General features: G+C 40.9%; 1 protein-coding gene across 1 annotated transcript in view; it reads left to right on the top strand.

Annotated features, from left to right (window-relative positions):
* LOC126355392 (sialin-like) overlaps window positions 1-13,435 on the top strand; it is a 100,399-nt gene extending 86,964 nt beyond the window's left edge. The window contains exons 10-11 of the mRNA XM_050005689.1: window positions 3,573-3,724; window positions 12,079-13,435. Coding sequence (XP_049861646.1) covers window positions 3,573-3,694 — 122 coding nt within the window. The 3' untranslated portion in view covers window positions 3,695-3,724; window positions 12,079-13,435. The remainder of the gene's footprint in view (window positions 1-3,572; window positions 3,725-12,078) is intronic.
* The last annotated feature ends 429 nt before the right edge of the window (window positions 13,436-13,864 follow it).

Raw genomic sequence — 13,864 nt, 5'->3', positions numbered from 1 at the left:
CTCCATACAAGTCTTGGTTAGTAGGTAAAATGATGTCTGAAGCTTCTGAAGGTACACCTCACAGGTAACTGTGCCGTCATAGAAGAATGGCCCAATCAAGCCCCGGTAAGACAACACACACCACACATTTACTCCTGGAAAATTCACTGCTTTGTCTACATGGATGTTCGGCGGCCCAGTAGATTCAATTGTGGAGATTTACTGTACCATTGAGTTTGAACTGTGCCTCATTAGACCACACAATCATCTCTGCAAACTCTTCACCGTTGCGCACCATGTTAGTAAACCACTCGCAGTACTCCATTCTACGATCTGGTTCGTCCTCGTTAACTGCGTGTAGCAATCGTGGGATGTAGCACTTCCACTATGCAGTCTTCAAAATTCGCCGAACACTTGAGCGACTCACTCCCGTTTCACGGTCACACTGTCTCACAGACTTCTGTGGTGAGCGAGTGATTTGTTGTAACACACGACGGGAGTTAGCTGGACTTGTTACTGTTACAGGTTGTCCAGATAGTTGTTTATGTACATCATTAACACAGCCTTCGGCTTCAAATTTGTCTCGAATGCAACGAATCGTTAAACGTGTCGGTGGCTCTGATTGATACTCATTTCGCCACTGCCGTTGAACCTCATTAATGTTTTCGTAGTTAAAATACCACTACAAAACTGACTTCCTTTCATCGAATGTAAGCCTTGCGCCAGGCCATGTTTACTCGAGTAGCTAGGTGCAACTAAGAACAAAACACTGACTATCTGATTACTGTCATCTGACCAAACAAAACAACGCAATACAACGCTTGTGTGGCGATTGCCGGAACTACAAACTATTACACTACCAAATATGTATCTGCTTCTACAGAGAAACTATGTAAACAAGAAAATGTTGCGTGTGCGAAGAGTTCCAGCAACAAAAAATTACGTTTTACAACAAATTTCTTCTCCCCTTTTTTCCTGGCCTGTTGGTCTCGATTTGGCAGTGTTAGTGGTAGAGGGCAGCCGGATGTCCTTCCTGTTTCTGCAAACACTATCTAGGTATGTTAGTGGAGGCTTAATCAAACATCAAGGAAACCCACTATGATGGTCTATACATAACAACTGCAACATTAAAAAATCTGACGTGTGACATAGAGACAGGCAGTGTGTGTGTGGGGGGGGGGGGGGGGCGTGTGCACGTGTGAGTGAATATTTTGGAGGGGAGAATGTATGTGGAAAATGGTGTAGTCATGGGACGAAAATTTGGCGAATATATACTATAAGCAATAGTGGTAACTGTATAATACACTACTGGCCATTAAAATTGCTACACCACGAAGATGACGTGCTACAGACGCTAAATTTAACCGACAGGAAGAAGATGCTGTCATATGCAAATGATTAGCTTTTCAGAGCATTCACACAAGGTTGGCGCCGGTGGCGACACCTACAACGTGCTGACATGAAAAAAGTTTCCAACCGACGTCTCATCCACAAACAGCAGCTGACCGACGTTTATGTGATGGCTCGTGTACGGAGAAGAAATGCGTACCATAACGTTTCCGACTTTGATAAAGGTCTGATTGTAGCCTATCGCGATTGCGGTTTATCGTATCGCGACATTGCTGCTCGCGTTGGTCGAGATCCAAAGAGTGTTAGCAGAATATGGAATCGGTGGGTTCAGGAGGGTAATACGGAACGCCGTGCTGGATCCCAACGGCCTCGTATCACTAGCGGTCGAGATGACAGGCATCTTATCCGCATGGCTGTAACGGATCGTGCAGCCACGTCTCGATCCCTGAGTTAACAGATGGGGACGTTTGCAAGTCAACAACCATCTGCACGAACATTTCGACGACGTTTGCAGCAGCATGGACTATCAGCTCGGAGACCATGGCTGCGATTACCCTTGACGCAGCATCACAGACAGGAGCACCTACGATGGTGTACTCAACGACGAATCTGGGTGCACGAATGGCAAAACGTAATTTTTTCGGATGAATCCAGGTTCTGTTTACAGTATCATGATGGTCGCATCCGTGTTTGGCGACATCGCGGTGAACGCAAATTGGAAGCGTGTATTCTTCATCGCTGTACTGGCGTATCACCCGGCGTGATGGTATGGGATGCCATTGGTTACACTTCTCGGTCACCTCTTGTTCGCATTGACGGCACTTTGCACAGTGGACGTTACATTTCAGATGTGCTACGACCCGTGTCTCTACCCTTCATTCAATCCCTGCGAAACCCTACATTTCAGCAGGATAATGCACGACCACATGTTGCAGGTTCTGTACGGGCCTTTCTGGACACAGAAAATGTTTGACTGTTGCCCTGGCCAGCACATTCTCCAGATCTCTCACCAATTGAAAACGTCTGGTCAATGGTTGCCGAGCAACTGTCTCGTTACAATACGCCAGTCACTGCTCTTGATGAACTGTGATATCGTGTTGAAGCTGCATTGGCAGCTGTATCTGTACACGCCATCCAAGCTCTGTTTGACTCAATGCCCAGGCTTATTAAGGCCGATGTTACGGCCAGAGGTAGTTGTTCTGGGTAGTGATTTCTCAGGATCTATGCACCCAAATTGCGTGAAAATGTAATCACATGTCAGTTCTAGAATAATATATTTGTCCAATGAGTACCCGTTTATCATCTGCATTTCTTCCTGGTGTAGCAATTTTAATGGCCAGTAGTGTATATGAGATGGTTGTACGAATGACCCGAATAAAAAATGTACAATAGACGTTTAACAAATTTTTGTACGTTCTGTGTGAAAAGCAAATGTCTCATGACATTTAATAATTATTGGACGTTTGAATATATCTGCACGGATTTAAGTGTCGTTATTGATCTTTTTGAGAGTGTAGTTATCACACACACAGGCTTCGAAACTACAGTAAGATTCCCTGCCATACTTTAAACGAAGATATTTTTGCCACATTATAAATGTGCCGGGTCACCTTCGATGCCTTTGTCCTGTTACTAAACTAAACAGAAACACAGGTCGGAATTATTTTTACTTTGCAAATGGCACTCTGTCTCTCAGACCTCACAAATAGTATTAAGCTTGTTAAAATCTGAATTATTAGAACATATTTGCTATCACAAAACTCAAAAAGTCAGATGACATTCCAAACGTTTAAAAAGTTCTAACGAGGCAATGTTGTGCTAATGAATACACTTTACATATATAAACTGTATACTGGTTGGAAACAAAGTACTCTGAGAAACCTGTAGTTCTTTACCAGTTATGAGTAATTAACTTCATTATTTTATTAATTTATGAAAAATAATTAATTATTATTTTTCCACTCTCAGTACGAGTTGGGTAGCAAATATGATTAATTAACTTCACTATTTTATTTATTTATTAAAAATAATTAATTAGTATAATTCCGCGCTCAGTACATTACTTATCGTTATAACGGATTTTCCTGTCCGTTAATGTTCATGTAATATCAACACCGTCACACTGTGCTTCGCCTTCAAATTTATCCTTTAATCATAGAAGCATTATCACTAACAGCAATAGTTACGCAATAAAATTTAAGAAATGTATTCAAAGTATTTTATTTTACCTCTCTTCATTTCAGAAAGAGCACAGAAAGCGAACGCCAATGAAGGCATCGAGAACACAGCGTTTGAAAAAGGCGTAACACCGATGGTTGACGGAGTCACGACGCAGCAAGGCACTTGGAAAGCCAACATACCTTAGAATCCGTCCCTAGGACATTGGAACTCTGTGGTAAATACATTCGCATTACGTCCCAGTTACAGTTTCTTAAACTAATCAGTTGTCACTTCTATGTACGTACGTACTATTTATCACAACCCTATTCCTGTCTCTGCGGCAGGTACACAGATTTCTACTTCTGCTAATCTGTATAAAAGCCATGTCCAGCCACATCACTTACAGATAGCTAAAAACGTTTGTACCTGTCACTGCAGTAGCGAATCTTCAGTATTAATAACTGATGATGCATCATATGTATCTTTACGTTAGACCACCACCTGTGTAGTCGAGGCTGCTGAAAATGCTTCACTCAGGTGTGCTGAAATCTAGTAGTTCAGCACTTGGGGCGTTACAGCTCCCTGGGGCCGATCTCATGTCTAGGGGCGGCTATGCAACGAAAGGGGAGCCTTGGATTGGAGGCTGAGGTGTTTACTTTTCTTACTAACAGTAAAATGGTAAGAGAACTTAGTTTCCTAATTACAAGTATTATAGATTAAAACCATATTTTGGTTACGAGAAAGTTTAATAAAGAGTCAAGAACAGCCGAAGTAAGAAATATAAATACGAAAATATTTTAACAACAAATTTATAAGTATAAATACTTCAACATCCACAATCCATTATGTCAGCAGGTTTTGTCTTGGAGTCAACAGGGCGCCCGTAGTGGATGAACTCGGTCTCACATCTCTGACAAGAGATTCCTCAAACCGCTTCGGCGCAGGCTATCCGTTTAGCATTTTTTATTGTACCGCAACTAACCTTTTAATAATTCAGCAGATTAAAATGGTGCTTTGGTGATTGTCGCAAAGAATGACAATCTGATACAATATCAGTTTCTAGAAAAATAAGATCACACTATGAAATCAATGATTTCGTGTTAAAACTAAACTTTGAAAAATTTCCATGAAATAATTAATTTTTTTTTACTATCAGAAACTTTTGCCCTTTGATTGTGGCACCACACACAATCATTAACCTGGCTCCAGGGAGGTAGGGTGCCCTTCCCTATTCCTCCACTGGAGTAATTCCTGTCTGGCGCGTCAACGTCTCGGGGGTGGGCATCCTATACTTCACTAGGCCGGAGTGCTAGGATGGCTGAGTTCAGGCAGAGACCCAATCCCGTGGTGTATAACACGGAACCCATGCCCAGGGTTACGGGTGAAGACCTTAATGGCAGCGACGGTGGAGAAGGAAGACTTCGGAACGGCGTAGCTGGCAGATGAGGTAACCCTCCTTCTGGGGTTAAATGAGAAGGGAACCACTGCCTTGTGGTGGTGGATGAACTCCAAAGGCTAAGGAAGACAACCCCAACAGAAAATCCTTCCTTGCGTTAGGCCTAGCAAGCCAGTAGGAAAGTCTTCATATATTGCTTTCAAAACACAGAGGAGCCACGGAACGAACCACTCAGGATTTGACCCCACTGCTTCTTCAAGTACTGGTGCAAATGATAGGAGACCTGATGATATTCATCAGTACAAGAAGATGAAACCAACTGGACTAAAAAATAAACTAAATATTGGCACCCTTAATATATTAACCCTCAATGGAAAAATGGAAGAAATGACAGATGTACTAACAGAGAAGAAGTTAGATATATTGGGATTAAGCGAAACAAAGTGGAAGGGAAAAGGTGAGAAGAATTTGAGAGGAGGAGGGAAACTGTACTGGAGTGGGAATAACAGGTCTGGAAGAAATGGTGTGGCAGTGATGGTGAATAAGAATGTACAAAGCTGTATTGAAAATGTGAGATATATATCAGACAGGATCATAATTTTAAACCTGAGATTCCAAAAAGAAACACTAAAAGTAATCCAGATTTATGCACCTCAAGTGGGATGTAGCGAAGAAGAGAAGACGTACTTTGAAAATGTGTTAGAAAACCATATAAAGAGTGCTAATATAGTGATGGGAGATTTTAATGCACAGGTAGGCAAAGACAGAAAGGGATTTGAGCAAGTATTGGGATGTTTTGGATATGGAGGCAGAAATGAAGAAGGGGAAAGACTCCTGGATTTGTGCCAGAGGAATGGAATGAAAATAGCAAACAGCTGGTTCATGAAGAGAGAAAGTCATGTTATCACCAGATACAGTTGGGATGGAAGAACGAAGAGTGTAATTGATTATATTCTAGTAGATAGGGAATGGGGAGAGAAAGTAACAAATGTGAAGGTAATTCCAAGTGTGAGTGCAGATGGAGACCATAGATTACTGGTGGGACAACGGAAAAGGAATCAGTGTGTGAAAAATAGAAAACAGATGAAAGTGATGAGGATACAGTATTGGAAATTGAAGGAGAGTGAATGTGCTGAGAAGTACAGAGAATTAATAACACAAAAATTTCCAAAAGAAGTTTTCTGCGATGTAGGAAAAGAATGGAGTTTATTCAAAGACACTTTGGTCGAAGCAGCACAAGAAGTATGTGGCAGAACATCTGGAAAGGAAAAAAATAAGACAGACAAGTTGGTGGGATGATACCACAATCCAAGCAGTAAGAAGAAAAAATGGAGCATTGAGAAAATGGTGGAAAACTAAAAATCACGAAGAACATAACAGATATATAGAGGAAAAGAAGAAGTGCAAAGAAATAGTGGAAACAGCAAAGAAAAAGGCATGGGAAGAGTTTACAAAAAAACTTGAAGATGATGTGAAGAGCAATAAGAAAATGTTCTATAAAATGATGAAAAATAAAAGGAAGGCTTCTGAAGTACCAGTAAAGATGGAAACAGAGTATGGTACCATTATTGAAGATCCAGGGAATATAAAAGATCTCTGGAAAGAACATTTTAAGAAGCTGTTAAACGCTGAGGAGCAGGTACATTAGGAAACAACAAATAATGGAGAAACTGAGAGAAGCTGGGAAGCAGAATTAGGACAAATTACACGGAAAGAAATGGAAAAAGGTGTGAAGAAGATGAATGGGGGGAAAGCCCCAGGACTTGATGAAGTATCAGTGGACATGATAAGAGCAGCAGGTCCAGTGGGAATGCAGTGGCTGTATAGAGTACTATCAAGCGTGTGGAGAAATAGTAAAATACCTTATGACTGGAGAATAGGAGACATTGTTCCCATCTTCAAGAAAGGCAATAAAAGACTTTGTAAAAACTACAGAGGAATAGCCCTCATGAGACATACAGCCAAGATTTTTGAAAGAATTTTACTAAATCGAATAAGTGAAAAGACAGAAAAGGAGCCGAGTGAAGAACAGCATGGGTTTAGGAAAGGAAGGAGCACGATCGACCTGATATTTTCTATCCGTCAACTGATGGAAAAAAGTTGGGAGTATAACAAAAGGGTGATAATGGTTTTTATAGACATAGAAAAGGCATATGACTCAGTTGACAGGGAAAGAAGATAGGTATAGAAGATGGATACATTAATGTTATAAAGACAATGTACAGAGGCCACAATTGTAGAATTAGAACACCATTGGGGAACTCTGAATACTTCGAAATAAGACAAGGACTTAAGCAAGGAAGTATTCTATCTCCTGCGCTTTTTAATGTTGTGATGGAGGGAATGAATATGGCTGTTAAAGATATAGTGAAAGAAAAACACAAAAAGATTATTTTTGCAGATGATATGGTCATATGGGGTGATAAAGAGGTAGATGTACAGTTACAGCTTGATGCGTGGAAGGAAATAATGAAAAGGTATGGATTAAAAATAAATAAAGATAAGAGTGAAGTAATGGTATTTGGAAGAGAGAAAGGAATCAATGGAAATATTACCTTGTATGGAGAACCCCTCAAAGTGGTAGAAACTTTCACTTATTTAGGGAGTGAAATATCTAGGGATAGAAAAATAACTAACGAAATTAATAGGAGGTTACAGAAGGGAGGCAATTTCTACCAAACAGTAGAACATCTGATTTGGAGTAATGAGGTTTCAGAAAGAGCAAAACTCCTTACGTATAAGAATTATTACATCCGTATTGTCACCTATGGTGGAGAAACATGGACAATGACAGAAAGGGACTGGAGCAGACTGCAAGCAGGGAAAATGAAATTTCTCAGAGCAGTTAAGGGAAAAACAAGAATGGACAGAGTAAGGAACGTAGAGATTAGAAAGGACCTCAAACAAGAAAGTATGAGAGAAGAAATTGAAAGAAACGGATTAAGATGGTATGGGCATGTCAAGAGGATGCATGGGCGGAGACTCCCCAAAACTATGGAAGAACTAAAGATGGATGGGAAAAGACCTAGAGGGCGCCCAAGAACACGGTGGAAAATGGGAGTGAGAATATCTGATGAAAGGAGAGGTGTGACCTGGCAGCAAGTGGAGGAAGAAAAGTGGTGGGAGGACCGAGCCAAATGGAGAGGACTCGTCAGCACCCAGATCCGGCAGTAGCTGGAGCGGGATTCGGATATAGATAAATCAGAAACTTTTGTTAGTTTAACATAAGATTATTGTGTGTAAGAACTATCCTATTTTTCCAGTAATGATTACAGTAGTATATTGAATAAAGCAGAGTTTGTACATTTGGTGAGCTTCGAGTGTGCTGGTCATCGTTCCAACACCGTAAGAGAGCGTTGAGGTGAAGAGATTGAGAATCACTGGTCTAATCTATCACTTAGCTTTTCACTCCTCATTAAATACGACCTTAACACACGCTAACGTTGCGTCACTCTACACCTACGTCTATCCTCCACAAGTGACCTGAGAGGATGTACTGGAGGGTTTTTCAGGTGTCTCTACCGTTTCTCGCATTACCTGCTCTATTCGTGAATGGTTCTCGGGAACACTCTTTGTAATCGAAAGTATCTGGGCACCTACGGACATTAATATGAAGTGTGTCCACCCTTCGCCTTTGTTACGGGTTACACTCTGTTAGGGGCACATTTTCAAGGGAGAGCCTCAATGTCGGTGCAGGAATGGCAGCCCATTCTCCCGGAGAAGCCGAAACCATAGAAGATAGTTATGTTGGATGTAGCAGTCTGGGGCGAAGTCTCCGATCTAACTCATCCCAAAGGTGTTCCATAAGGTTCAGGTCGGAACCCTGGGCAGACCAGTTTATTTCAGAAATGCTGTTGTCCACAAACCATTTCGAATTGTTCCACTAGTGTGGGCCATAAGCAATACAGTAAAATATGTTTACATCCTTTCATATATGGCGTCTTCTTAAGGGCAATAAGTGACACACCATCTTCCCACAAAAAAACCGCCATACTGTAAAACCACCTGCTCTACACGTCACTGTTGCACTGTTGCCTTTACACAAATGTTGGTTATGTTCTGCGGGCATTCGCCAAACTCTAACCTTTTAACCGGATTGCAACAGGATATAGCGTGATTCCAAATAAATCGTTATCAGTTACCCACTGTTCCGTGGTGTCGCTCTTTACACCTCTTCAAGGGCTGCTTACCATTCATTACTCAAATGGTTCAAATGGCTCTGAGCACTATGAGACTTAACATCTGAGGTCATCAGTCCCCTAGAACTTAGAACTACTTAAACCTAACTAACCTAAGGACATCACATACGTCCATGCCCGAGGCAGGATTCGAACCTGCGACCGTAGCGGTCGCGCGGTTCCGGACTGAAGCGCTTAGAACCGCTCGCTCACAACGGCCGGCCATTCATTACTGATGTGTGGCTTTTGATGAGCTACTCGACCGTTGTAACCCATTATTCTTAATTTCCTATGCGCAGTAAGAGTGCTACCTGGACTGGTGGCAGCACTTTGGAACTTACGAGCGATTCCTTTTAGTTTTCATGTGAATTGCTTGAAATTTTTCATTATTTAGAATCAATTGCCACTCTTGGCGCTATGCAGATACCTTTTCTAAATTATTTAGCAATTCGTTTTGGTCATCTGATGGCTTACAGGATGGGAAATAACAGCACCATCTGCAAACAATCTAAGAGGGCTGAATCTCGGACAAGAAATCACGAATCCAGTCACACAACTAAGACGATACTCTATAGGCAAGGATTTTGTCTCCTAAATCATTTATATAGATCAGGTACAACAGAGGTTCTACAACGCTTTTTTTTTAGAACGCCGGATATTACTTCTGTTTTACTTGATGGCTTTCCACCAGTTATTACGAAATATGGCCTTGCGGACCCAGTCACACAAATGGGACGATACTCCACAGGCACGCATTTTAATTAGCAGTTGTTGTGAGAAACGGTGTCAAAAGCCTTCTGGATATCTAAAAAAGTTGAATCAATTTGACATTCCCTGTCAATAGCACTCATTACTTCATGAGAATAAAGTGCTAGTTATGCTCCACAAGAACTATCTTTCTGCATCAATGTTGGCTAGTTGTCAAGAAGTCGTTTTCTCGAGGGGTTTCATAATACGTTCCACAATCCTATTGAAAATCGACATTAGTGACAAGGTTCTGTGATTCAGCGGATTACTCCTATTGCCTTTCTTAGGTATTCGTGCGAATTGTGTAACTTTCCAGTATATGGATGCGGAACGAGCGATTGTATATGGTTGCTAAGTGTGAAGTCATTGTATCAGTATTCACTGATAGCAACCTAACTGGTATACAATCGCGACCGTAGGTCTTGTCTATCTTATATGATTTAAGCTGTTTAGCTACGTCGAGGATATATACTTCGCAGTTACTCGAGTTCGCAGTTGTTCTGGATTCGAATTCTGGAATATTAACTTCATTTTCTTTTGTGGAGGAATTTCGGAAAACCTTGTTTAGTAACATCTATTTAGGTGTTCTACCAGATTTCGAGACAGTGTTTCGTTGTGGTAACTATTAAAGGCATCTCGCATTGATGTCCACGCTAAATTTCAAGCTTCTGTAAAACTTGGACAATAATGGGTTGCTTTCTTTTAAATTTAGCATGCTTTTTTCGTTACTTCTGCAACAGTGTTCAGACCTGTTTTGTGCACCAAAGGGGCTCGCTACCATCTCCTATTACTTTATTTGGTACACATCTTTCAAGTGGCCTTGATACTATTTCTTTGAATTTAAACCACATCCTGTCTACGCTTACAAAGTCAGACTTGATGGAGTGGAGACTGTCTCTTAGGAAGGCATCAACCGAATTTTTATCTGCTTTTGTTTCTAGATCAATGTATTTTGTGTTTATTCTTGGTGGGTTCGGAGATTACGGTATATACCTAGCTACAACGATCTTCTGGTCACTGATTTGTTATGATGCTCCCTACACGGGCAAGATTATTTATTGCTAAGAGATCAAGTATGTTTTCGCCACCATTTACACTTCGAGTGGGCTCCTGAACCATTTCTTCACTTTCCAGAGACCCTCTAACCTAACAACCGCCCAGTGCCTTCAACACAGCCTCCGCTAACAATGCAGCCACTACCTGTGGTCTCCTGACCTACTCAGCGCAACCTGGAAACCCACCAGCTTACGGTGCAAGTCGAGGAATGTGCAACCTATAGATTCAGAGAACCGTCTGAGCCCCTGATTCAGACCCTCCACTCCGTCTTCATTTCGCCAGCAAGAGTGACAGTCTTCACTGCTTCAGCTAGCCGCGAGAAACCAGAGAGAATCTCTTCCGATTCAAAGCGATACGCGGCGTTAGTACGAACATGAGCCACCACCTGCAGTTGGCTGCCCCTGTGCTCTTCATGGTATCCCGAAGCACCCATTCCACGTCTGGTATGAATCCTCTCAGCATGCACACCGAGTACACACTGGATTCCTTTCCCTCCTTTGTAGCTGTATCACTAAGGGGCTCCATCTTGTGCCTAACGTTGGAGCCCCCAACTACGAGTAATCCCACCGTTCGTCAATGCCCGGACCTTGAACAGAGAAGATGCCTCTGGAACAGGGCGAGCGTCTTCGTCTGGCTCAGAGACTTCGTCAGCAACAAACAGAAGGAACTGAACCCCACATCAGCTGTGTTTGTGAAATCCATGTTGATTACGGAGGTGCTCCAAAAAGATCATAACGCGAGCGTTTAAGAATGTCTATAATTCTATAACCAACGGCACTACGCGGATATACCTGTTCTACATTAGACAGTAGGAAATATTTCCATCGCTAGGGTGAAACCCGTAGAGGAACCCAAAGTGGTTGTTTAAATCTCATCACTAGAGTGTGCGCCATTGTCATGGTTGATAACACAAACTTCTCCATCGGTCAAGTAATTAAACGTGACACTGTCGGTGTTTGTGGGCCAAATGATGTCAACAATCACACATCTACACTAAACATTCAGACTTAAGACTCAATATTTGTGCTCCGTGGAAAAGCATAAAAGGTTCCAAAGAGATAATCACTCTAGACATCGGACTCTCACAGTCAACAATTCCCTACACTTTTACCTTTTTGGCGCACTGTTATTCCAGGTGCTTTGACGCTCCGATCAAGGCGTAGGATTCTACACTGAATCAATACGCTAATCTGTTAATGTTATTTGTTGCAGCGTCACTGTGGTCGATGCAGCTACGCAAGATCGTCGTTGGCGCAGACAACATGAACTCTGTGGTCATCATTAAGCAGAGAAAATGGTTACAGCACCGTGCGTACTGAGGATCTCTTTCTGCCGCGCCACGCCATCACCGTGACCAAGAGAGCAGCAGTTACTATCACGACCAGACATAACCATTGTAGTCGCCCTCGGCAACGAACTATCATCGAGATTCTGCTAACAATTTTTTGAACTAATTGTGTGCAGAATTATGAGTCAAGTGTCAGGAAGAACACTAGTTCATTTCTTAACAAATTTAAATTCAAGTTCATTCTCAAATAAATGATTTAAACATTCACTAAATGAATTGTCGCCCATGTTTTTAGTTTCTGCCCCTAATTGCCTCGTTAATACATCTTATTATTCTTCCTTCAAGTCATTCCTGACTGAAAGTAATACTATTCATGATTGTTTACAATGCAAAGAGACAATGTATAGGTAAGTAAAAGCTGCACTAATTATCAACTATGGTTAAAATACTGTCCACTATTTGCGCATGCTAATGACTGAATTTGAAATCATCCAGTTAGCAAGAAGACCGTTACTTGTGGTAAACTGAGTTGCTACCTCAGTTATATTAAATAGCTGCATTTAACTCTTATTGCGCCCTGCTGTGTATCATAGAATAACAGTTATGGGAATCGTGAATTGACATTTTTTTACATTGAATATTGCTATTTGCTAATCCGTCATCATGAATCATCCCTGAATCTAAATAGTGAGATAATTACTCATATAGTTACTGAAAAGAATTCCCAATAAAGAATGTTATTAATTTACTTATTTAATATATGTATAGACACCGAATATTTTGCTCTGTATGTGACAGGATGTTGTTGATTATACCAAATACTCTCTGGCAATGTGATACTTGAATACTCTTCGACAGCCTACTGAATACATTGTGATCTGGTGTTTCAGTCCATCTTGTACTATCTCGAGCCATCGTTTCTGTTACAACGGATCATATCTGAGCAGAGTGCTGATAAATGCAGTAAAGGGTGTATTACTTGCCTCTCATCTGTCGAGTCCGTGTTTTGATAGTCTGGCCATTCGTGTAGGTTTGTATAAAACTCGCATTTGCTTGCTCATAAAATGTATGCCTTATTACGGTGTTTAAAGGGAACATTAATTGGGCAGCTCACTACTATTATGTATGTGATACATGCAGTGCAAATGTAAATGCAAATGTCAAGTGTAAACGTGTTTCACTATCACTACACTGCCATCAAGGATACAATGAGCACAGGAGTGGATTGACTTCAGTCGATAATGTAATTAAATGAATTTTAATTATTGATTACCTATTCAGTTCTTGACCTTATCAATGAAAATATTAATATCAAACTTGCATTAAAGCTATAAAAAAGAGTAATTTTGGACATATCTTTATCTTACTTCCTTTCTAACCTGGTGTGGTGAACCCGCCCCAAAATTTTGTAAACATACTAATGAAACACACAGTAGATGACATTAAAGTTTAACTTTATTTCGTTATTGTCCGCTTTTGAGGAGTATTCACTTTATGACTGGTTATAACAATTATTAATGATGTCTACCAGGGTTACCACAGTTGATCACATTACCTTCGAGTTCTGATTTTTAATTTTCCCTGTCAACCTAACTTTATTAATATATTTGTAAATAAATTATATTTGGTGAATATTTTATACTTATATCTCGCAACGTATTGATAATTTTGTTTGAAACTATCAGAATTTAGTAGAGTAAAAAGTCGGAG

This window comes from Schistocerca gregaria, chromosome 3, assembly GCF_023897955.1.
Source record: "Schistocerca gregaria isolate iqSchGreg1 chromosome 3, iqSchGreg1.2, whole genome shotgun sequence".
In the NCBI taxonomy this organism is placed as follows: Eukaryota; Metazoa; Arthropoda; class Insecta; order Orthoptera; family Acrididae; genus Schistocerca; species Schistocerca gregaria.
This window is presented reverse-complemented; position numbering and strand designations above follow the sequence as displayed.